Source organism: Pseudoliparis swirei, chromosome 4 (genome assembly GCF_029220125.1).
Source record: "Pseudoliparis swirei isolate HS2019 ecotype Mariana Trench chromosome 4, NWPU_hadal_v1, whole genome shotgun sequence".
Taxonomy (NCBI): domain Eukaryota; kingdom Metazoa; phylum Chordata; class Actinopteri; order Perciformes; family Liparidae; genus Pseudoliparis; species Pseudoliparis swirei.
In genome coordinates this window covers 15,397,996-15,422,886 of record NC_079391.1, presented here as the reverse complement: position 1 = coordinate 15,422,886, position 24,891 = coordinate 15,397,996, and the positions used below count along the sequence as shown (strand labels likewise).

The window sequence follows — 24,891 nt, the reverse complement described above, 5'->3', positions numbered from 1 at the left end:
AGAGAACGTCATGTCCGGACAATCGGCAAGCTGCTACACTAAATATCCTGTCATGTGGCTGTTATCCAATCACCACATGCTGGATGTGGTTCTTTTGTATCGTCCCAACGGAGGACGTTGGCTTCTTGTCTTTTACCTCGTTTTGGAGGATCTGACAGAGTAACCAGTTCTCCGACAGTTCCCTCTCGTGTTCAGTGTATTTTTTTAAAAACACGTCCAGAGTTTGTCATTCTTCATCATGGTGTGAGGAATCAGAGCTGAACTCCTCCTCCTCCACCACCATTTCCTTTGGCAGTGTGTCGCGGCGCGTGAAGGCGGCCGCCAAGCTCACGCTCAGCCGCGGTTTGACGGGCGCCATCTCCGACAGCCCGATGTTGTTGCTACGAGTCACGAGCGTCGTCTTATCCATGATCTCGCCGCTGTGCACTGCGTCGAAAAAGTCGTATTTGTGTGAAATCTTGCCGCTCTCAAACAGGTACTTTGTCAGATAGGAGAAAGCGACGTTACCCAGGAAGGAGGCGAGCATAGACATGGTCTTGAAGGGGAACTTCTGGATGACGACTTCCTCCATTTCTCCAGAGATGTGGTGTATCCTCTGCTCAGTGGTCCAGCCAGGGTAATAAATGAAAGGAGGCAGCTGCAGGTAGGGTTCTCCCCCACCTATACGCAGCACCATGCCAAACAGGTAGCCGGCCACGGAGCCGTACGTGTTGGTGCCTTTGACGAAGAGCACGCTGAGCAGCTGGGGGAAGATGATGACGTAAACCAGATCTGAGCTCAGGTACCAGAGGCCGTAAACTGTCCCAGTCACCAGCGCCATCAACGTGGCAAGGCCGCCGAATACAAAGATGGTAATACGCATCACCCACACGATCTCACGGTCAGACGCCTGTGGAGACAGAGACGAGCACGGACAGGATTGTGAGGTGTGCCGAACCGCCGCCAAAAAGCCCCCAAAGAGCGACAAAAAACATGGATGTTGTGTAAACGTACTTACCGACTGTCTGAAGGTGAGCTGGTAGATGTTCCTCGCAAACATGGAGCTGGCTGACAGGATGGAGGAGTCTGCAGACGACATGACGGCTGCAGACACGGCACCCAGCCCGAAGAAAGAGACGAATGGTGGGCAAAGGTGTTGGAGCACGATGGGTAGAATCATGTCCGCTTGGTCCTTCTCTTTCGGAGAAATAGCACCATAACTGGTCTGGTTCCAGTCTGAGTAAGGGAAAGAATGAATGACACATCTAATATGGACACTATACTTCAACTGTATCATAATAAAAATAATGAGCGATAACCACCTGACCACCAGAGAAGGACAACTGTTTTCAAATTCCTCAACAAAAGAAATCGGGTAATTTGCTAATAAACATTCATATTACTGACAAACTGACAATGTAAGCCATGGCTTACTCAATATACAGTATGAAAATGTCAACGCTGCAACAAAACATGCAAAATCATTAGAAAATAAAATATGATGACATATATATTAGGCTTATTAAACTAGAGACTGAAACTACTGATAATGGGAGAAAGCAACGTTTACAAGAAGTTTAACACATAAAATATAAAATATTGCTGTATCGTCTTTAAAGTTTTTTTGTGGCAGCTCATATTTATGATTTCCATCTTATAACAAGACTAAACAAAGTTGTGTATTAAGATGTTCACCAAGGAATCTGACGCCTAAAAATCTGGAGATCAGATCAAACCTCTAATTTGGTCCCTTGCGTCTCGCTAATGTAATATTTACACAGCCAGCGTGGTTATTAAACGGATTGCTGCTTCATTATGGATGAGGTGAACTAGCTGCTATTTACCAGGCTCTCTCAGATCTAAGGGCAACGCGGACCCATCCAGAGCCGTCCCCCTTCGAAACAAACACACACAGACTGCGTCTGCAGGCTCATGAGCGAGCTCTCTAACCTGTGGAGGCCCCGATGGCCCCGATGAGAACGGAGGGCACCGCCATGACGAGGCACCCGAAAGCGGCCAGGAAGGAGAGAACCTGGGCGTAGTTGGCCGAGGAGGCAGACAGGACTCTCTGGAAATACACCTGCCAGGGTATTCCTCCAAGCATCTGCAGCACATTGAGAGACCAGTGAACAACATTGGCAGAACTAAAGCCAAACAGTGGCCCAAAGAATCACAAATGTGCCTTTAAAAGGCGTTCCGATGTGTAGAGCACAAGACATCCTCTGTCCTTAGTGCCTGCCTGTGGACACAGGAAAATTCTAGAGAATGGTTGAGTGAATGCAATGAGAGTGCATTTTCACTTCATAAAGTTGACACTAACACATTTGTTGAGAAATGGTCCCAGCATACTGATAATTATTTCATCAACCTTCAGACCTTGCTGGTCACAGTGGACTACATTCTGATGATGTGAGGGATGGATAACGCATGGGGACGGTACCAGGAGGCAGAAGTTGTCGATCCAGACCCAGGTGTCGCCCTTGTGAATGCTGCCTCTCCAGGGCGACTGGTACACCTGCTTCACTGCGGTGATGGTAATGTCCGACACCGCAGGGTTGGTCAAAGCAAACGGGACACTGATCCACTGAAGGCGTCCGGAAAGAAAAACAAAAAAAGGTTTCACGGTTATTATAACTTTAAGCACGTTATCATCCCACCGTAAATTATTATTTTAAATAATTTATTGACAATGTGTTCAAAATAAATCTTAGCAGTATCATTTTGTGTCGGTATGTTCCTTTGAAACAGCATTTGTGCGCTATTCATAGAATGATTTGTCCTATTTTAAGTCAAGGTCAAGTATCTTTTGTGCGACCAAATTTTTTTCAGCATCTATTATCAACTTGTGCCCAACATGAACCTACCAGGCCAATAAAGATACAGAAGAGCTGCACGACGTCCGTGTAGGCCACAGAGTAGAGTCCTCCAACCAGGGTGTAAAAGATTGCAATGAGCGCTGAGATAACCACTGATATCTTAATGTTGATGTCCACCATGACACTCAGAGTAGCACCTAAACACATGAGCAAATGTTATTGCATATATATATATATATATATATATATATAGACAAAGCCTCACTTTGATCCTATTGGCCACACGCATCTTTCATTTTATATGTGGTTAGGACCAATGACTCACCGAGGGCGGATAAGATCGCCGCGGACCAGAAGATCTCTCCCATGAGCGCAGGTATGAAGAGGAGGCCTCCCATACGTTTCCCATACTTCTGTTGGAATGGGTCCAACATGGTGACGTAACCTCGAGAGCGCATGGGCTTAGCGAAGAAAAGACCCCCTGGGACAAAGAGGGGACACTTTGAACTGAGGCACCTTCAGGTGTACCTCTAGGTATGGTTGACATCTGCACTGTTTGAAAAAATGTACATTAATGTGGAAACAAGGACACATAATTCCTACGTTATGCTCCTGATCATACATCCTATCAACCTGTATTTTACATTGTTTTACTCACCCACAACAAGACTGAGGGCATATCCAAAGGGAGCTTGAGCCCAAGCCAAGCCATAATCAGGCAGATAAACATACTCAGCTGTGCCATTTATATATCCTCCTCCAACCCAGGTCGCTGAAAATCACACACACACACACACACACACACAGACACATGCAATGTCATTCTTTACTGATGATAGAAAACATGTAATCACGAGAGAAAAACTATGAAAAACAGAGTGAAATATTACATATATTTGGCATTTGTTTTAATGGATAATTAAGAGATGGTTTTAACAAAATGTTGGCAGTAAAAAAAGAGAAAATATACTGACACTTACATTACACACCGAAAAAAAAAACATCCAATCATCCAATTTCAACATGTTAAAAGAATAAAAGATACAACTTGTCAAAACAAACCTAAGTGATATTTGTTTAGATTTCTAAACGGTATTAGCCACTACAATCCCAGTAGGCTACTTGTGAATAATAAAGACATCATTCACCTGTCATGGTAAATCCACCGACAAATAGTCCAATGTCTCTCCCTCCGACCATGATGGTTTCACTGCGGTCGGTGCCCTCCGCCTCCCCGGAGTGTTTGTTCTTCCATGCCGCCCAGATGCCAACGAACAGGATCAGCAGATAGAAGATCGCGATAGCCACAAGCCCCTCTACATGGATGGTCATTGTCGCACCAGTCTTGAGCTAGAAACGGGAGGGCATGGAGACCTGCTTGGCGCAATATTAAGATGACGATATAAAACCAATCATTTGGTATTTCATTTCCTGCAACATCTGACATTTTTAGTTGGCGTGAGATGCACATAAAGTGTACATGTTTATCAGGTTTAAGTTGGATAAGGAGGTCAACTGAACAAACACGTTTGACTGGTTGAAACAGTATATTAGAATAACAACAGATCCACAAGACATATTCCCCTCTGTTGATTTATTTGATTTCATATGCGTCTGTGGCCCTAAAAGCTTTTCCAGGAATTTTACTTTCAACACGGTGCAGGTCATTTGTGGCGCACGTCAATCTTCATCATCGCGATACGTAAAGCAAAAATGTAACACAAAACCAACTGAGGCTCTTTTATGTCGTTTTCGATTCCTTCAGTCAAAGACGCAAAGAACGTGTTTACCTCGAAGCAAAAGCTACTTTTTCTACATGTATTTGCGATGTCAATTCACACAAGTGTGGTATTAGTCCCAAAACAAATATAAATGGATAAAAAAAATATGTGAGAATTGTTGTTAAAATAATGAAAAGGTGTTTATTTTTTCGTAAATGTGCTTTTGAATCAAACGTGTTCTCTCTTCTCTATCTCCTTACATCCGCACACATGCGCGTAAAATTCCAATTACGCACAGCATTCGCTCCAAATATATAGCCTAACCAAGCGAAGTTTGAGATAGTCGTATTGCAATTATATTGAGGATAATGAACCGTCATCTAAATAGTTTCATTTGGGTCATGCTTATATTAATCATAAATTAACCATTTAAGCGAGCCTAACCCGTTTACAAGAGCTGACAAAAGGCATGCAAAACTTACCTCAAGTATTTCTAGTCATGTGCTGGGGCACTTGAGGCAGAAGACAACGAGCAGAACTATAGGAGCCTCGGACCAGTCAAATGAATCTTCGGTGGAGGTCTCCCGGGAGACTTGTGAGGCTTATAAGGGGTCAGTTGCCGTCGGAGAACTGATACCCACGTCAGAGAAACCAAACGTCCCTCTTAATGAGCAACTTGCATGAAAGCACGTCACAGACTGGACGAGATTGGAAGAGATTCCTTTCCTCAATAACGGGGATTTTTTTCACTGAAGTCACTGAATGGCAAGACATGTTTTTTAAGTTTGCATTTGTACACATTAAACAATCTATATTTTGTGGATGAGCAGATGAAATAGGTTATATGCTGGATGTGGCTCGTGCCCCTTAAAACCCTGTGCGTAACAACCGCGTTGTTGAGCAGCCACACTTCGTGTGGCCTTTTATCAGCTTGTCACTCGGCATTTGACCTTAGAACCGCAATTAACTTTGATTTTTTTTTTACAGCAAAGGAGGATGAAAAGCAGTCATGAAGCACTCGTTGCTTTGTACATGAAAAAACTGTGGAGTGGCACATTTAAAAATTAAAAATATTACGAATATTCATCAAGCTTGTTAATCTTTAACTCCTTCTTACGCAGAAGCGGTCCCGTCCACCTCCTGGTTTTAGGCCTATACGGTGACATAATTCGTGTCTAAATGTGCTCTCCACCTTTTAGCAATTAGAACTAAATGAAGTGTATTGCCACCACTTTCTCTTAAGGTTATATCAATGAACTGTGTCTACTAAATGGCCGTCTCTACCTTGAGTCGTTTAGTGTGGGCTGCTCTTGTCAAAACTGACAGACATCCAATTAGGATGGAGCCTGAAGAGCAGTAGGAGAGATTTAATGATTCAGTGAGTCTCACTTATGCGCGCAGGCGCAAACGCAGACGCACACACACACAGTACTACAGGAGACACGTGCTGACTGAGGTGTTTGCTCATAAAGAGAAAGGGAGACATGTTTGTTTGACCTGGTTGACGCGCACAGCGCAGCGGTTTCAGCACCATGGACAGAGGCCAGTAAATATACCTCAGGTCCTGGCAGGTGTCTTCTTCTCATTTCTAATATTCTGTTTTGGTAATTTAGGGAATAATAATATAAACAATATTTGATTCAGTTTGAAAGCACTGTATGTTTTGTCGGGTCCGATTCCCATCCAGAGAAAAAAAATAAGAACAAAATAAAAATGTTATATTTGAATGCGATTTTGCTCGACATCTGACAAGTGATTCTGTGTGACCCAAAACTTCCGGAAGACAGCTGGGATGATTTCTCACTGCATGTTTGACAGTTGGCTACCACATGAACGTGACTCTTTGCATTTATAGCTTCATGATGCTAAATACATGTTAACATGAACATATAAAGTAGGACACAATTTATCAACAACCTGCTGCAAAGAATTAAAACAGAAATCATCTCATAACTTGAAAAAAAAGAATGCTTCCGTTTCACCGAATAAATTCTTCAGGGCTCAAGGGCTCAGGTTTAATGAGCAGCTGTTGCTGGCAGCACTCAAGATGTTAATAAAAGAGCACTAGACGCACACAGAAGGAGAGGAAAGGTATACCAGGCGGAGTAAGATCTAAAGCCACAAAAGTGACATGACTTTGAAAATAATGAAACAATATTCATTCTCAATACAGCATTTATTCTTTGAAAAATAAACACATACATTGTAATGATCAAAACACACACCGCACATTTGATAAAATCAATCTACCACGTCTCTAAGGCTAAAGTAAACTCAAGGCTCAAGGGGTCAAAGTGTTATAAAATAGATGTCTGGAGGATAAGAAAGATGACCTCCCAAGGACACCTTGTGAGGTGACAGAGGGATATGAAACATGTCCCAGTAAATCTAGCAAATTGTGAGACTAGAAAACAATCTTTACAGATGAGACATTTATAGACACGATACAGCAGAAATCAAATAAAACCAGATTATTTTAGATTCATATTTTATCATACATTTCTGTCAGTTGTTCCTTTTTCCATTTAAATTACCCCAACGCTGTGAAACACCTCTCCCTCACTGTACACACTGGTCTGTACAGATTTTTTTTAAATGCAAGCTTTCAGTCAGACTAAAGAAGAAGATCAAAGGTTTGCCTTAAAAAACGTGTGCAGAGTGAGATGATTTTTCTTTTTAGTTTTCTGCCTTTAAATTATTAAAGTACAGAGTAAATTGTGTGACGCAGTTTTTTGAATTATATTTGTATTTGTGAGTGCACAGAAATAAGGCGAACATAAAAACACTGGTTAAACATAGATTTCTAAAGACAAGTTTTGGTTTGGAAGCAAACTAATTTACTTGACATTCATTCTAAACAGATCAGCCACAAATCACAACATGCCCAACATAAGCGAGAGGGTTCTGGAAAACAGTTGTTCGTAATCGTTAATAAAACATGAGCAGAGAAACCGTAAAAATATAGTAAATCTTGTTTTCTATGCGACAGTGAGATGGCCCAATATGCAAGTTTGAAAAAGGCGATGATCACTGGAATGCATGATCATTTTGGTATTGTCAACAAAAATAAAAATTATTCTGCTTTATACTTCAAACAAATCACGAATACTAATGTACAGAGGTCCTGAGAGACACACGGACAAATGATAACAGAAATGGAGCATTTGGCATATTTCTAAAGGACCTTGCTTCAGGTATATGTATTAGCTCATTACATACAGATTGACTCAATTTAACGTATTAACAAAACTATTTTTAGAAATATATCTGATGCATTGAGGCTTGAGGCAGAGACTCTCACCTGCTCTCAAGCTGTGGCAATACAATTGCAGATGGAAACGAATATGAGCACAACACACAAGGGAGTGTAGCCTCTCTGGTGTCATGTGGTGCTGCTCTGAATCAGCTGTGGAACATGTCTTCTCTTCAGGGAAGCTGGCATTTGCCATTTTTCAGACAGTTAAGAGGCTAAAACATAGAAAATAAAACACCCACCAACATCCCAAGTATTCATGCTCCCCAAAATGAAGACAGCAACCATCACAATTCCGTTACTTAAATGCAGCTACAGTTCATCATAATTCCTGTGAGCCGGTTACACAAAGATATTGAGAAATGGATGTGATGAATATAAAATATTGTTTTTCATATTTTACTGCCCCCTGTGACAGCTGTACGACTGGTACCAGGAGAATCCAATCATGAACCTGTTTTTCAAACGAAACCAGACGCAACCAAGAACCATCTAAATACTCCAGTAAAAACATGACTATCAGATGGTACCTCTGAAAACAGGGTCCACTCATCTTTCATAAAACACTCCGATGGATGCTGCTTCTTCCGGCGCGTCCATCTTCATGTCCTCACGTTCTCATTGTTTTGATTTGATCTGTCAACATTTGAGAAATCAGCTTTATGTTAATAAAATGAAACGTTTTTACAGACATTGCGATAAAATGAACGTGACTTATGTTGGCCATGATAATCGCATAGCCTGTTATTGTGACGACCCTGATTGTAGTGATCAGAACTCCAAGACGAAAGTTACAATAACAAAGACAAGTAAAGAATAGAGGTTTGTTTTTCTTAATACATTCTTTTACAGCTATACAGGGACACAACACTTATAATTCAACACACAGTACTCACTGCATGATTTGATCTATGGAAGGATTTGAATGTGCGTTAAACATTATAAAAAGAAAAAAAAACGATGTTGAGGTTGTGGATCAGACTAAACGTTGGTTCTGATCTTTCAGTCAGATATACATTCATACAAAAATATGGTCCATTGTAATGTGGAGTAAAAACAAAGACATTTTCAAAACAAACACATTTCTAGGATTAGCTGGATGAACGTTTTTTATCTAAAAATGTACCCATAAAAAACACGTAAAATACAGTGTACATTGCCGTCATTATATACAAGTTAAAGTCCAGATGCCAGCTCAGAAACTTTGCTTAAGTTATTCGGTTCCTAGACACAAAACTCAATATTTCTTACTTGAAACAGTTTTAAAAACCTATTAAAAGCGTACATAGTGTAGGTAAAAGGTGATTGGATATAAATGTACTCTTCACTTACACACCCACTCCCACGTTCATTCATGTGAACTCTCATCATACCTTGTAACCAGTCCACTCCCTCCTGTAAACCTTCTCCTTTCAGAGCATCGGTGGCACTGAAACATATCAAGACATCATATTAAAAACACACCTTGACATCCTGGCATACTAGTGTGGAAATAAGTGTGCTTGAATGTTCATACCAAATGTGCCAGGGTTTGTCTTTAATGTTCTCCAGACAGAGCAGCTGTGAGACCTTGACAGAAGACACAGCATCCCTGACATCCATCTTGTTCGCATAGAACAGGATGGGGATCCTCCTGTGCTTAATGTCTGGAGTGAGAACGAGAGGGTGATGTGGGAAAGTTAGTGTTATGAAGTAGTAACGTATTAAGTTCAAACTAATTCCAAATTAAGAGATGTAAATGAGTGTACCAGGGTGATATAGTAATGTGTCCAGTTCTTCTTTGGCTACTACCATCCTCAGTTTGTCTGAACTATCAATGACAAATATGATAGCCTGGCCTTCCCTGAGAAGTACAAGAGATCAAATATATGAATATGCATAGTATATCAAATGTAAAATACGTCTGGTGGTTTTGTAACACTGGCACACTCACTTGTAGTAGTGCTCCCAAAGGTTTCTGTACCTGCCTTGACCAGACATGTCAAACACTGTGAAGGAAAGACTACACAAATAGAAGAGAAAACATGTGTATTGGTTCGAAAAAACAACAACAAAGCATCATATATCTGAATAGCGCCAAGATTATATGAATTTAGACAAAAGTATGCAACTATTAGAAGATTACTTAACATTTCTTGAGCTACCAAATGTAAAAAATGAAGTTGTTGTTTTAAACGGCTACCTGGATGTCTTGAACTTCTCGATGCTGAAGCCGATGGTCGGGACGATGTCTTGCGCCTGAGCCTGGAGGACGCATGCAGCATGTTGTAAATAAAAACTTAAATAGGCAACGCTCCTTAAATTCCTTGCCAGTTAACCATACAAATGAACCACATGTAGATAATTATGGGACGATAACATAGATAACTATAGGAAAACCGAGAAAATAAGGAATAGGGATGTGCACAACTCTTGTAATCACTGATTTGACAGATCAGTGAAACTCTTCTACTGTCGTTCTACATGGGCAACATGACGATAAAATGTTACAGCACACTGGGGAGACTTACATTAGAGGGCTTTAGTTGGTTGATGATTGTGGTCTTCCCACTGTTGTCCAAACCAAGACACAGAACATTGACCTCCTTCTTCAACCCGAGCCATCCTGCCAACTTGTCAAACAGCCCCATCGGCGGCCTGTGTGATCTACGATCAAAGAAAGAAACCTTAAACACTCTCAGTCAGGCGGTAACAGCATCCTTTATGACCCATGAGGTTCAGTTCAACAACCCCTTATTTGAAGTTTAACCTGTTGTGCAGTTATTAGTGAATGTGCTCTTGTTTTGTTTGGTAAACGAAGTTCCCTTCCTGTTGGGTTACGGTGAACCTTTTCACGTCACTCACGGTTTCCCCCCCGAGACCACTGAGCAGTTATTCAGCACAACATAAACGAGGGTCTTCACGTACAGGAGAGTAATCGTGAAGAGAAGTTCGTGTTGCGTTAGCTCCAGAGCTTCGTCTCGCTGCTCCTGTTGACGCAGTGACGTCACGCTACATGCGCTCCCCTGGCTCCAGACAGGGTTTAATGTAATTAACGTTAACACCTGTTCACGTTAATCTCTTGTCGTCACTGCTAGCTAGCCTCAGCTAACGTTTAGCCGACTGGTTAACGTTAATCAAGGTGTAACGATACGTGGACAGTCACGTTCACTATCCTGCTAACATGGACAATCTCTCTGCGACATGTTAAACTTCCAATCTTACAAGACAGTCGCAACACGAGACCGCATGAAGTCAGCGAACGCTCAACATGTGTGCAGCCTAACTTTAGCTTAACGTGGAAGCTAACGCCATAAGCTGCGTTATCCTTTCCCAAACGGTGTTGTAGTGCAAGATGTTACCTGCTATTTAGCGTTGAGGTCTTGCTTCAGATTCACTTCCCGCCCCTTTGAGCTAGCGTTAGCTCATCAAATGCCCAGTGTTTCGTTCATGTCTCGTCTCGAGCCGATGAAGCTACACTGACTTATTTACACTGTGTTGCTGGGAGGCCAGTGTGCTGACTCAACTCCGCCACCTGCAGGTCAAACCTTGAAACGTCAGTTAGAAAAATGGAAAAAAAGAGAACAAGTACTGACTAATTTAGGTTAAAGTTTGTAATATAATATAAATAATGTTTGGACTGAGTATAGTCCATCTAATTGCTAGTCATACACATCTTCTATTTTTCTTGAAATTGAACGAACAAAAATCAAAATCGCATGAAATTTGATTATTTATTATCATGATATCCGGGGACTTTTATTTGGGATTTTTCGGGTCAAGGTGGTCAAGGTCAGGTCAAAGGTCAAGGAACAGGGTCAATGTTCTGTGGAAATTTGAATGGATGGATGATTATTTATTGATTGGACCATTATTTTGGGATTTTTGATTCATCAAAGGTCATGGTGGTGAAGGTCAAGGTCACTTTTTTTTTTTTTTTTTACCCATTTTTTGTTTTTTTATGGCACTAAAATAATGCTAAAAAATTTTCATAATTCAATGCCCAATCTTGTGATATGCGAAGGTATGCGCTCTACCGAGTGCCCATTCTAGTTGAAAGATGTATTTGATTCATTTTCTGCAATTGCATTTGTAGTTAACTTTTGCAAGACAATTATAGTGCAAAAGAGGCACACACTTGGAAAACGTGAGCCTAAGGTAAAAAAAGAAGAAAAAAAGTAGTATATCATATGAAATATCAAAATACACGTTTGGCCACTTAAAAAAAAGAAGCTCTTATGGTCTGTATGTCTTTCCATTATAACATACCATAAGCACCCATTTGACAAAATCACCTGACTATTCTTCATGTCCAGAAAACATGTCTGTTTCTTGAGTGATTGTGCGTGCGTTATTGTGTGTTTGAGAGAGTACCTCCATGGATACCTGTGTGTGTGTTTGTTAGTTTTTTCGTTAATGTGCTCAAGTGATTAACAGCTTGCTTCGAAAAGTGGTATGATTTTCACCTTGTGGTGGTTAGAAGTCTCAGAAAGAAAAACATCTTAAAATAGGGTTGTTTATTAAGGAACAAATATACTGAATAAAACATACAATTTCCACAAGACTTTTTGTACAAGACATACTGCATTATCATGAGGATAGAACATACATTTCTATAAAATCTTTTGACATTCAGCGGTCTTCAGTTCAAAAAACGCGATTGTATTTACCATTTTGTTCATTTTTATTCCTGCTGAATTGTTTCATTAACCAGCTGGAAAGCTTGTTATCAAAATCACATACCAGTCATTACTAATATACCCTCTATTCTATCCACTTCTTCTCTGGTCATGAGGTAACTGACTTGAGACCATTCAAAGTCAATAGAAACCATTGGATTGTCACTTGGAAAGAGAAGAGGTATTGGTGAACACTTGAATAGACACGAGCGTAAAGAAGTCCAAAACTCAAGTGGATGCTAGCAGTTGCTAAGCTAATAAAGAGACGGCATTATGCCAACACTGACGGAGGTTGGTTGTTGTGGAGGCTATAGTGATGATGATCTATAAGATGATGAGTGTGTGTGTTAACTAGACCACATGTGTGTCTTTCACATGAGCAGCGTGTGGTACCAGCTACACCTAACAGTCTGGTGTTTGTCCAATTAATTAAATGATGATGCCAAGGAAGTCTGGTTTGCGTCCGGCTCAGTGTGAACACACAGTCCGTCTTGGTGTGATGGTCTCAGACTTGAAAGCCACTCTGTTGCATGTGGTGAAGCTGCAGGCAAAGTGACTGTATGCTGCTTATGATTCTCCTCTGGTGGCCAATCAAACAGATCCCGATGCGCCTGATGTCACTGAAAGGGAGAAATGTACTCTTTTTAATTAGTAGTTACACACAAACAGTAGACCTATTTGAAAACTGTAACACACACGCAGTAAAGTTAATAATCTGCAACAAGCACATCGGGAAAACTATGAGTAATAACCATATTTAGAATATAAGGAAAACATACTGTAATACTGATAGTAGCAGTAATATAGTTTCACATACTGTACAGACTATTGTTTGCTTGATGGTGGAATCACAAGCACAATTTCATAATTGTTCTGTTCCTTTGATGCTCGTTTCCTTTTAGTGCACTTATTTATACTAGAGCTGCACTCTGTGTAATTTGGCTGCACTCACTCTATACTCATTGTTGAAATGGAATCCAGTGTTGTGTATCCTGCTGCAAGGAAGTTGTTCTTATACTGGCTCATTTTGATGGAGTCCAGCCAGTCGCCGATAGAGATGAAAAGAGGGTAATCTGGCATGTCCTCTGGGGAGTCAGGGAAACTGAGACGACAAACAGGAAGTTGAGGAATAAAAAGAGACAAGTTAGCATCTTGTTGATCTGAATAATACATATTTGTTGGATTACAATGCCAGTGTATTTGAACAACAAACTGTGTCTCATGATATATTATCACCTCCCTATAGATACCTTAATGTGCCTTAGAGGTAAGTACTCAATTACAGTCATTATTACAGATTTATTGATTTTGACCCTGAATTATTATTATCTGGTGATATCGCTGTACCACATTTTAAAGAATCCTTTTCAAGATGTCCCCGCTTGCTTGATGCTTGTCCTCTGAGTTTGATATTCTTATACACATAGCACATGAATGCCCTTGGAGGTCTAACATTACATTTTGAAGCATCTCATATGCACCTGAATGCACCAACAAGAGTTTTTAAATTTCGTATTTTAATTGCATCAACAAGGAGTGATGACTCACAAAATCTAAGGTAAATAGTGATTCACTGTGTGGCTTACCACACTTGCAAACAAGTTTTAAGTCAAGATATGCAAGATGATTGTCATTCCCTACTTAAATTGCACCAAATGACTGGAAGCTAGGAGAATAAAGCAGAACAGTTTGCTTAAAGAGCATTATAAAGTTCACACATGAAAGCACCAGTCGGGTCCTTTCAACAAGTATCTGTACATATTGATAGTTACCTCTGCACATCATTCACCAGAGTGAGCAGACTACTGGGATTAACTAGGAGTTTGTCCAGGAATGAGAGCACGTTGTTGAAGTGTGGGCGCTGGTTGGACTCTTTCTGCCAGCAGTGCAACATCAACTGGTGCAGAGTCACAGGGCAGCCCATTGGGGCTGGGAGACGGTAGCCTTCGTCAATTGATAAAATCACCTGAGATGAACAACAATAAGTTAAATACAAATGACAAAGGAAAATGTTTTTTTCTTCTTTTGTGTGTTGATTATGCTTTAGCGGTGATGGAGTTCTAATGTGAGCGGTAGCTTACATCTTGATTGGACATCTCCCAGTAGGGCCTCTCACCATATGACATCACTTCCCACATGACAATGCCGTAGCTCCATACGTCACTGACTGTGGAACATTTTCCATAAACGATAGCCTCTGGTGCCATCCAGCGTATTGGAATCTTTCCTCCCTGACACAAAAGCAATAACACAGAATAAGCCACTGTAATAGGTATCAGATTGTAATATCCTGCAGCAACTGTGCGATCCACACTCACTGGAGCAGTATAGGCTGCTTCAGCGTCATCTTCAAAGACTCTGGACATGCCAAAATCAGACACCTTACACACCAAGGTTTCATCCACCAAGATGTTGCGAGCCGCGAGGTCTCTGTGAATGTAACCCATGTCTGAGAGATAGGTCATGCCCACTGCGATGCCGCGCAGCATGCCGGCCAGCTGGAGCACCGTGAACTGCCCAACGCGTGTCTGGAGTTGTGGTGAGGAAGAGAGAGGACAGGTGTGATGTATGGGGGACAACATTTCCTCAGGAAACAGGTGCACATCTGTGACCATGTATTCCTCTCACCCGGAGGAAAGAATCAAGCGCTCCATTTTCCATGTACTCAACAACTATCATAACTGGTCTGCCTGAGGAGAAGGTAAAAGACAGGAAGTAAGTGACAAGAAGTGAAGATTAAAGCAAATTATGCTGAAAACGGTGCAAAAAAACAACAACCACACAGTGCAGATAAACATAGAGAGCTTACTCCTGGTGACCACGCCCTCCAGCCTGATAATGTTGGGGTTGTCAAACTGTCCCATGATTGAAGCCTCACGTAAAAAGTCTCGCCTCTGTTGTTCCATATAGCCACCTTTAAGTGTTTTTATTGCCACAGCGATGTCCATCCGTCCAGGTATACGCAACCGACCACTACAGACTTCTCCAAATTCACCTGTCAGAACAACACCATAGATAAAAGGATGCACTGTCTGTTATATATCGAGACTGTTCTGCAACTTAATGAAATCATGAAAACAATACAGATGTTCAGTAACTGCTGCCCACATAATGTCTTGGTATTTCATGTTCTTTGCACCGCGTGTACACATCTGTACACACGGCCTCCACCAGATGGAGCCCATGCTGCAGACACTAGAGCGATGGAAGGCACCTTCATAATTACTCATGGGCTAAATAGCAGACACAATCTGTTCGATTTAATGAACCTTTGAAAATTCATAGTCAGCAGTGCTGGCTTTGCTCCTCTAAAGTTAAATACTATGAACTACTTTAAAAATTAGCTTGCTAAGAGTGGCTGAAACAGTTTTATATTCAAACTTTATGAGCTATAGCGATTCTTATCAAATAAAAATATTACTCAACATTAAATGTGACCATTTCTGTATTGCAGGTGCTAGTCAACGGTCGTTGGGACATTTTTTACATTATTACTATGTAACCCTGAATATTAATCAAAACAACACCCAGTTTAAGATAATGGCACACTCAAAATAACCTTTTCCTTCTGGTTACCAGTCATGCATTATACCAATTTTAGTTTTCCTCTCGTACACAGTTGATCCTGTGCTGTTCCTGCCATGAATACAGGAAACACATGTACGGTATACAGTATGAGTTAATACTTGTATACATGTGTGGAGGTAGAGTGTTAATGCGTGCATCTGTTTTACCTGCACCAATCACCCTCTCGATGCATATGTATGAGGGGTCTATCTCTTTGGCAAATTCCTCCACAGCCTGAGTGGGGTCTTCATACGAGTCTGGATCCACATAGGTCTTTATCCCAGAGAATGGGACTGGAAGGAGAATACAAGATAACAACATGAGCACCTGTGCAACCTGATCATATATATACATATATATGTATATATATATCCCAAATTGCCCATAGTTTTAAACTACAGGTTCCCTCACAAGATTTATAAAATAAAAAGGTACTACATTGTACTCAACATATATTACACCTGTACCCATTATCTTACCCATTCATGTTTTTGTGTATTTTGTAAACCACTATGTCATCATTTTCTTAAATTATAAAAAATGCAGAATACATCTGTGAGCCTGCATAAAGACTGCAACATATTCTGATCTATTGGAGCAAATAATGTACAGTTGGTTGAGGCTGTGGGAGAGAAATTGGTTGTCCCTAAGCTGTATGAGACCATCCGTGCTTCTAATATACTGTAAGGTTGCTCTGCTATTTCGTCAAGGGATGGAGAAAAAATGAGCAGATTAAATGCCCCATATAAAGACATCGCAGGCAGCCAGGCTTCAGTATCCTGCTCACTAGCGGAGGCTGGAGATATTGCTGCAGTGAGCACTGTGCATGATGACTGGCACAAATGATAACTTGAAGCAGCCCCTGGTACACGTCGAACAGATGAGCTGGGCTGCTGGGGACTAAATGTACTTTATCGCTCTGTCAGCTCATACTGTAGATGGTTGAAGGCTTCGTCTGAGAGATTCCAGTTTGGAGTCTACTCTCTACCTCTGTCTCCAGGGTGTCTAAGCTCCTATGAGAACAAGCCTTTCCATACAGTTTGTTGAGGCAGCTGGCTTCCCCTGCAGAGGTGATGCTTGTTGTACAGAACCCAACAACAAGGAAAGACTGTGGGAGGCAAGGTTTATTACTATGACAATTATTTTTATTATTTTTATGTATTGGCAAGACTGATAGCATTCTTTATCATGTTCTGCAATTAAAAAACTAGACGACTGATGGTGTCCAAAATTAAAATAGGAAAGAGCAAAAAGAGAAAGCTTGAAGACACACACACCTAGTGCCCACATATAGACAGGCCTTGAGTCTATTTGAGTGTGTGTGTGTGAAGTGGGTATTTGTTACTTTATTTTTATTGACAGTACTTAATGTATTTTTTGGGGATCAATCACAAATCATCAAATGAGGCACACAGATAATAGAATGGTTGCATTTTTTTCTAAGGAGCCACATCTGTGTCCCTGCAGGCCTCAGATCGAATCCTACAAGAGCTCCCACTTAACTGTGTCAGTGAATCACAGGACATCATTGTGTTGCTCAAGAACAACATGCCTCCCCTGTGGTGACAATCAATAAACCCTGTGTTTATCTGCAATTGCCGAACCACGCTGGGGTCAATCTAGTAATTCCTAAAACTGAACAGCGGTTATCCAGTTTTGTGACAATCCAACAATGGGTGTATGAAATACTGTGAGTGGTGGATCAGGATGAAGACTGCAATAAAATAAATTGCAACTCTGAGACATACTGTGTGCTCTTTGTAGAACGCTCTGAGACAAAACTAAAGGCCTTGAGAGTTGGAACATACAGTCTGTTAAGGAATGCATGCTCACCAACGTAAAAGCCCAAACAAGCAATTTTGAAACACACACACACACACACAGCACACAGACAAACTAAAAAGCATTATATACAGTACCATGTCCACCGTGGAAGCGAGTTCTCCTCTTTTCCTCTGACTTCATCCTGGCTTTAATGTACCCCTGACACCTGTACAGGTGGACCACAGAGTAAACATCACCTCATAAAACAGCCATGTACATATGTCCCCTTTTTGTTCATCCCCATTCTTTTTGCAAACAACCCTCTCCATGTTCTCTGGACAACACAGTCAACTATTTGATATTACAGGAGAAGACAAGTGTGACGTTGGTCAGTGCATCATTTGGTCATTACATTTTCCTTTCAGAAATGGGCTTTTAGAAACACACTGCCCCGAGGAAGTTATAAGCAGAGCGAAGTTTTGAAGTCGTTCATATTTTGTTCATGGATCTGTGTCACCTCTTCTTCAACATGCCTGTTGTTGTGCAGAAAGGTAGAATGATGTAATCAAAATGACAGGTTTTCATTTCGGTTTTTACATTTTGTTATACCAATTAGAAAAACAAAATCAAACTATTCATTACATTTGCTCACCCCTTTTTGACCATAACAAAATAAAAGCCCCATGTATTTTCATTTTTTTATTATACAATTTCAATTAAATAACTACTATTTTTTTCGTTTATTCTTTGTTTGTTTCTGGAGAAAAAAAAATCTAAACTACCATAAGATACATGGACCGATGACAAACAACTGAAACATGAACATTTATTCTGACAGCAGGAGCTGCCACCAGTCTTTTGGTTTACAAAGATATCTTTTGTGGAAACAAAGAGTAATGGGCCTCTTTTCTATAACCCATTCATTTTGGGCAATCTTAGTTTGTCCCTTTATGTCATTCTTTTGATTTTCTTCCATTTCTACGCTTTTATCCTATTTACGGTCCCACAAATTCAAGGCTTTCAAAGCTCAGTCTCCATAGAGAGGGAGAGTCAGGACAAACGTAGCAATCAACCGCTCATATTCAACAACAAGAACAATTTGCATTTTCCATACACAAACCATACAGAAGATAAATACAAAGGTGAACTCATCATACCATTAGAAATGTACTGATACTTTGCATCTTCTGACTTTATTTATATGAAGATAGTTGACAAACTAGATGTTTTAAAACAATCTTTAGTGACCAAAGACAAATTGAGAGATTAATCAGTTATTGTCAAGGGTCATTCACATACTGTAGTCTTTATGGCTCAATTTTGAAGCCTCCTCTGTTTAACATCTTCTCTACTTCCACTGGCTCAGATTATCAACACACACTCTAAATTACATAACCATATCACCAGGAAGCCACGGTACGAGTTAGTCCATCGGACAAATCAGCGATTAGATGTGCCAGAATGGTCTTCCATAAAACAGCAATGTTAAAAACCACAAACCAAGACAGGAACTCAGAACTGAATTTCAACAGCCACATTAATAAGACAATTACAAAGTCAAGGATTAAATGATTTATGACCTTGTCCATGCATTTATCTTCATTAGGTCTCCCTAAAAGATCGATTCAGAGTCCTCACTAAGATCACGAGAGTAGACCACATCATTTCTGAGGTCTTATTGGCTTCCTCTCTGTCAAAGAATTGATTTCAAAAGCATACTGATGCTGAATGGTTTCGGGCCAAAAGGCGTCTCTGATCTTCTGCTGCACAATGCAGCATCCAGATTCTCAGGTCGTCTTTCTGTCCTAGAGTCAACACTAAACATGGAAAAGCAGCTCTCGGTTGCTTTGCTCCATATATCTGACACAAACTCCCAGAGAACACAGGTCAGCTGCACCTCTCACATCTATTAAATCGAGGCTGAAGACTCCTGTTTGCTCCTGTCTTTTATGAAATACATAATTATTAATGTTCCTTTGAACTATAACTTTCATTCTTATTCTCAAAACTTGTTTTAATGTTCCATTCTTTTGGCTCTTTAATGACTGCTTTCATTGTATTTGAATGTTGCTTTTGCACTTTGTCTCGATGCCTTTGATGTTTTCTGTAAGCACTTTGAACTGCCTTGTTGCTGAAATGTGCTATAAAAATATACTTGCCTTGCCACAATGGAGGGACAGAAGAAGGTTTCTGACAGACATGTATCTAGTCAGCTGTGATAGAGGATAACATATCATATTGGCGTGTCTTTGTATCCAATGCTGTACAAATATATTCCAGAATTTGTTACATTTAGAGGTATGCTACGGACAAGCAAAAGGGGAAGAACCGAGAAGTGGAGTGGATCTGAGATTTTCTAAGAAACAGCCTTTTCACAAAATGCATTCATTGAACATTATGTAACATGTGTTAAAATATGGACTACACTTCAGGGCACATCTGTGGAAACTCATCTTATTAGATATCACACAAGACCCACTCATACAGATCGATTTGTTCTGAATTCAATAAGTACTTAAATGTTTAGTTTTTTGTTGTTCAAATCAACAGAGGGAACACACTTATATTACTTCAGAATAATTGAAATGCCTTAATATGAGGCAGACTTGAAATAAAACTGGGAGATATTTCTGTTCATGACGCTTTCTCCACAAATGACAGGTATAGAACTTAGTGGCATTGATTATGCTAATGATCAAATCTCACAGACATCAATTTGAAAGAAGCAGTTTTCCGAAAAGTTTGTGCAGTTGAGAGTTTTATGAATGTGACGTGGAACACTTGTGCGAGTAAGTCTCACAAAAAAAATGTAAGAGAGGTTTAAAATAAGAACACAAAAATGTTCTTGCATTAGGCCAATTGTCTACCACTTCGTTTTGAAACTTTTTCCTTCTGGAAAGCGAGCCACATTGTGCCCATTTGAGTTCAGAAATTTTCAGCGTTTGAAGCAAATTGTGTGATCTAAGATTATTGCTTCAGCCTGCTTCATCATTAGGTCGAAATCAGGACAAACTACCAACAGATTCTGGGCCATTTTTCATTATTTATTAATAAGTGCCACTAATGGTAAAACCCTGAGAACCAGAGGCAGAGGGAAGAAAACGGTCTGAGTGAACCTGTGGAAGTTAATGGAATGGAGCAAACTGCTGGTACATGCATTACACGCTGAGTAATTAGGCAGAAAATTGGTTCAACCATTTGGAAAATAAGTGTGTCTGCTTGACGGCAAAAAGAGAGTCCATTAACAGACTTTGGGTTGTAGCGTCACACTGGAGATTATGAGAAGAACAGAGGTGTGTGCGTGCGTGCGTGTGTGTGTGTGTGTTCTGTTAACAGTAAGCCGGCACCGGTGAGAAACAGGGGGTGTCTTACCGTCCAGTGATGAGGAGGAAGAGGGTCAGGATCACCAGCAGGGAAAAGCCTCCTACAGACGCTGTGACGACCACCAGGACTTGACCTTGATCAGCGATATCAGGATCTGAGGAAAGTTTGACCAAAGCAAAGCCAGACAGATCAGGACCTGTTACTATAAGCAGTGTTAAAGCCACAGAACTTAAACACTACTTGGGGATATGAAGATGCAAATGAATGAACACAATCGTGAAAAGAGATATATTTAGTTTATGTGCTGCTTGATTTAAAGGGTACCTGTAGCCCAAAACAACAACGTGCTACATCCATTAGGCGCATCAAATAAATCATATTTTCCCCGCCGCTATTGTCAACAAGTCACGCATAGCCCGAGGCTTTAAATTTCTTTGTCAACATTCCGAGTCCGTGAACGCTTCAGTGCGCAGACATATTGCCAGTTATTTACTCATGTCAAAGGTCACTATGACGTAGAGTCGTTGAAAGGAATTCAGCCAATCCGGAGCCACTTCTACACGCGTTGCTTCTTGGGATAGATCGGTGGCCTCAAACCAGTTCACGTCTGGAGTTCACGCCAAGATGGCGCAGTGCAAGGCGTTCGGTTGTCTAAATAATAAACGGACTCACACCAACTCTGGTGATCGCAAATTAGCCTACAATGTAGGGCTCTCAAGTCTCACGCATTGAGCGTGAGACTCACGCATTTCGGTCTTATCTCACGCACTCCCGCCACACATCGAATTCCTCACGCTGAAAAAACCTCTCGGCTATTTAATGCTTGAATGCAGGGGTGCTCAATACGCCGATCGATTGTTCCGCTGCAGAGCTCCGACGCCGGTCTGCGCGCATTGGGATGGAGCAAAAATAGTCACTAGCACCCCGTCAACAACTCTTTTCGGCTAACGGTCAGCTGTATCGGGTGCTGATGGAAATCTCACGCTTGCCTGTCTTCAAAACTTGAGAGCCCTGCTACATGAAACAACTGGCAAACTTACCGATTTGACAGTTCTGTAAGGGTTATAGGTACTGGAACCCAAAAGCACGACAAACACCGGAATGCAGGAGGAGGCAGTTTACTGTGTGTTTCAGGCAGGGTCAAAACCAGGTAGTCAGTCCAACAGGGCAACAAATCCAAAAAGGGGCAGGCAAAATCTTGAGTCGGGTAAACAGGCAAACAGGGTCGTAACAGGCAGGTCAGGAATAAACTCTAGTAATGCTGGAAGGTTTGGCGGTGACACACAAGACAATCTGGCAGAGGACAAGTGGAAGTGAGGGAGCTAAATAGTGAGGGACTAATGAGGGGATGGGCTGCAGGTGAGAAGGGCGTGAGGACCAGGTGCAGGGAATGAGGGACAATCAGGTGAGGATGACAGGAACTGGAATGACAGGAGAGTTAATGAAACATGTACGCAGGATGACTTTAACTAGGATGGTGGGGAATTCGTGACAAGTTCTCCCTCGGGTGCAGGCCCCCGAACATGTCGGCCGAACATTGCATCAATGAAAGACATCTCCAGCGCTGGCTTATGCGCGATGTAGCTATCAAGCTCACGCTTTTGTGTAAAGCAGATTAGGTCTAATGTCACTATATCATCGGACATAAGTTCGTGTTCTTTACAACAAATGCACTCTATGTCTGTTTTTTGTGGCACACATTTCCCACAACTGCACCAAACGTCCGCCGACTTGCGTGCACGGTCCGCACGGTGAAGCATCTGTACCGGCGGTCCTTCGGCATCAACTTCATCAGAATCATCGCTTTCGCTGTCACAATTAACTAAATGGGGATAGTCTGCTTTTAATGGTTCATACAAGTATCCAGTTGCTGAATCTGACAATCTTTCATCGTCCATATTTCGCCCGTTTTCTTTATTATTATCAAGTTCTCAGCATTTGTATGCGAGCGCTCAACGTTGTTTACATTGGTTTCTGAACACATCCGCTGTGGTTGGCTGTCGATCTATCAACGATGTGACGTCACACCACCGGCGCCATATTCAAGCACCAGTGCAATGAAGCTTGTCGGAGTTGAGGGACTTTGAACAGCCTAAACTACGTATTGTTATTGAATACTGGACCGTCAGTGCAGGAATAACCTTTAGAAACACATTATCTTTTGATCTGGCTACATATTCGCGATCCCAACAGGTACCCTTTAAATGGAACTATTCGCTGCTCCCCTATTTTATTTCCATGACGTTGTGTTTTTGTATTGATATGTAACAAAAACTGAGCGGCAGCATGAGACAGAGGCCAGAGATGTTTGCTGATGTTTCCCTAAATGGACTGGCGTCTCAGTAACATCTGTTGGAATAAACACATTTATTTAGGATTCTAAAGTGCCATTTATTTTACATTGAACTGAGGCTAAACATTTAGATAGTGTTGGACTTCTCCAACAGTTAATATAAAATAAAGTTAAGTAGGAAAACAGTCCAGAAATAGGTAAGTCACTGCATTCCTTGGCATAACGCTATGTGAGAGTGAGCATCGTGTGGGTTATATAAGGTGAGAGAGAGTATGGTACATTTGTAGAAGCACAACCCAACTACATTTATGCACTGGCATCTATTAGACTATGAAGGTGGACATCTTCATATTCATCACCTAAAGTGTGTATTTTGTAGGAGGATGTGCATTCCTGCATATTTCAGGATTAGAATCAGCAGAGCGTAATGTGTGCATCAGGAATTTACAGAGCTTATACACATTTAAATAAATGACTCATGCCTGAAGAAGCACTGATGAGTTTAACTGATCCATAACAGAGAATGACCATAAAATGTACCCCAAGATTTTATAAGGTTGTTGATCAACACTGATGACTTCAAATCACTGACTTTAAACCTCCTTTCTTCCCCGGCGCATTGTTTTAAAGCAAGACCTCTATCCATTGGAATTCCAACACAAATCTAACTGACTGGATGAGTGAACATCAGGGCCTTTCTTTCTGAAGACACAGCAAGTGTGAACACAAATAGAGGCGAGACTTCTCTCATGCTCACAGGCGTACCCTCGGCTGCAGTGGCAAACTCAAACTTGGGGCTGTACGCCGTGTAGCCGGCAGCGGTGCGAACACGAACGTGGAAGACGTAGACAGTTGAGGGTCTGAGGCCCGTCACAACCACGCTGGGGTTTTTGGTCCGCGTTGATGAGTAGCTCAGCTGTTCTTGCTCCTAAAAATGAAAAATATATAAAAGCAGTAACAGATTGCAAGTTTTGGCAGGATAGAAAAACACGTGTTTGCATAAATCCATTATTACAGCAACTTTTGAATCAAAAACATCATTTTAATTTGATTAACTATCAGAACAGATGGAGGTGAGAAAAGTGGAGATAGCATTGCATTGAAGATGCTGTGCACTTACACTTTAAAAATGCAAATTGTTCTGTGAGCAATGATTGTGTTGCGTGATGTGTGCTACATGCCATCACTTGGGGTTCACTTAGGTGCAAACTATTATTACCACGAAGCAATTAACACATGTCACATAAGCATGGTGTAAGAATAAAATCCAACTATTTTATTTCGTCTAATCAAAGATTTTACCTTCTCAAAGTATTTAACTTCATAGTCCACCATGTCTGACGGCAGCTGTTCCACTTCTGACCAGGAGAGGGCAATGCTGTTTTGAGAAGCCCAATCTTTCCTGACTACACCCACCAGAACAGGACCTGAGGATGTAGTCAGAGTGCAAAGATGTCAGCTGTGATTATCCAATAATGAGCTTATTATACGTAGTGACTAACTTATGTACGAAGGG

The 24,891-nt window shown here is 41.1% G+C and overlaps 3 protein-coding genes across 4 annotated transcripts in view; all 3 read right to left on the bottom strand.

Moving 5' to 3' along the window:
* Nucleotides 1-226: 226 nt before the first annotated feature.
* LOC130192930 (high-affinity choline transporter 1-like) lies at nucleotides 227-4,127 on the bottom strand. Its single transcript, XM_056413133.1, has 8 exons — nucleotides 3,944-4,127; nucleotides 3,454-3,567; nucleotides 3,121-3,276; nucleotides 2,844-2,992; nucleotides 2,420-2,563; nucleotides 1,930-2,083; nucleotides 998-1,215; nucleotides 227-889 (listed from the first exon to the last, which is right to left on the bottom strand). The coding sequence occupies exons 1-8, from the start codon at nucleotides 4,125-4,127 to the stop codon at nucleotides 227-229; spliced, it is 1,782 nt and encodes a 593-aa protein (XP_056269108.1).
* A 2,546-nt stretch (nucleotides 4,128-6,673) lies between these two features.
* arl6 (ADP-ribosylation factor-like 6) lies at nucleotides 6,674-11,246 on the bottom strand. The gene is made up of 8 exons (XM_056412398.1): nucleotides 11,111-11,246; nucleotides 10,280-10,415; nucleotides 9,952-10,013; nucleotides 9,703-9,771; nucleotides 9,518-9,612; nucleotides 9,286-9,415; nucleotides 9,143-9,198; nucleotides 6,674-8,405 (listed from the first exon to the last, which is right to left on the bottom strand). The coding sequence occupies exons 2-8, from the start codon at nucleotides 10,397-10,399 to the stop codon at nucleotides 8,380-8,382; spliced, it is 558 nt and encodes a 185-aa protein (XP_056268373.1). The 5' UTR covers nucleotides 10,400-10,415; nucleotides 11,111-11,246; the 3' UTR covers nucleotides 6,674-8,379.
* A 1,050-nt stretch (nucleotides 11,247-12,296) lies between these two features.
* epha6 (eph receptor A6) overlaps nucleotides 12,297-24,891 on the bottom strand; it is a 46,128-nt gene continuing 33,533 nt past the window's right edge. Inside the window, exons 8-19 of one of the 2 annotated variants that reach the window (XM_056412396.1) lie at nucleotides 24,678-24,802; nucleotides 24,141-24,303; nucleotides 21,131-21,236; nucleotides 17,914-17,984; nucleotides 16,162-16,287; nucleotides 15,237-15,422; nucleotides 15,056-15,117; nucleotides 14,742-14,955; nucleotides 14,509-14,690; nucleotides 14,200-14,393; nucleotides 13,380-13,529; nucleotides 12,297-13,047 (exon numbers count right to left, since the gene is read on the bottom strand). In XM_056412396.1, the coding sequence (XP_056268371.1) occupies nucleotides 12,933-13,047; nucleotides 13,380-13,529; nucleotides 14,200-14,393; nucleotides 14,509-14,690; nucleotides 14,742-14,955; nucleotides 15,056-15,117; nucleotides 15,237-15,422; nucleotides 16,162-16,287; nucleotides 17,914-17,984; nucleotides 21,131-21,236; nucleotides 24,141-24,303; nucleotides 24,678-24,802 (1,694 nt within the window). In that variant the 3' untranslated portion in view covers nucleotides 12,297-12,932. The remainder of the gene's footprint in view (nucleotides 13,048-13,379; nucleotides 13,530-14,199; nucleotides 14,394-14,508; nucleotides 14,691-14,741; nucleotides 14,956-15,055; nucleotides 15,118-15,236; nucleotides 15,423-16,161; nucleotides 16,288-17,913; nucleotides 17,985-21,130; nucleotides 21,237-24,140; nucleotides 24,304-24,677; nucleotides 24,803-24,891) is intronic. The other variant, XM_056412397.1, reaches the window with a different exon arrangement.

Bases quoted from the DNA above. Each gene is read 5' to 3' on its own strand.
- LOC130192930 (XM_056413133.1), bottom strand. From the start codon at position 4,127: ATGACCATCCATGTAGAGGGGCTTGTGGCTATCGCGATCTTCTATCTG. The intron at 3,277-3,453 runs GTGAGTAAAACA...TCTTTGTCCCAG, and splicing joins TGCCCTCAGTCTTGTTGTGG to GGGGTCTTTTCTTCGCTAAG. The intron at 2,993-3,120 runs GTGAGTCATTGG...TCATGTGTTTAG, and splicing joins GGCGATCTTATCCGCCCTCG to GTGCTACTCTGAGTGTCATG.
- arl6 (XM_056412398.1), bottom strand. From the start codon at position 10,399: ATGGGGCTGTTTGACAAGTTGGCAGGATGGCTCGGGTTGAAGAAGGAG. The intron at 10,014-10,279 runs GTAAGTCTCCCC...TGCGTCCTCCAG, and splicing joins ACCAACTAAAGCCCTCTAAT to GCTCAGGCGCAAGACATCGT. The intron at 9,613-9,702 runs GTGAGTGTGCCA...TGTACTTCTCAG, and splicing joins CTTTGGGAGCACTACTACAA to GGAAGGCCAGGCTATCATAT.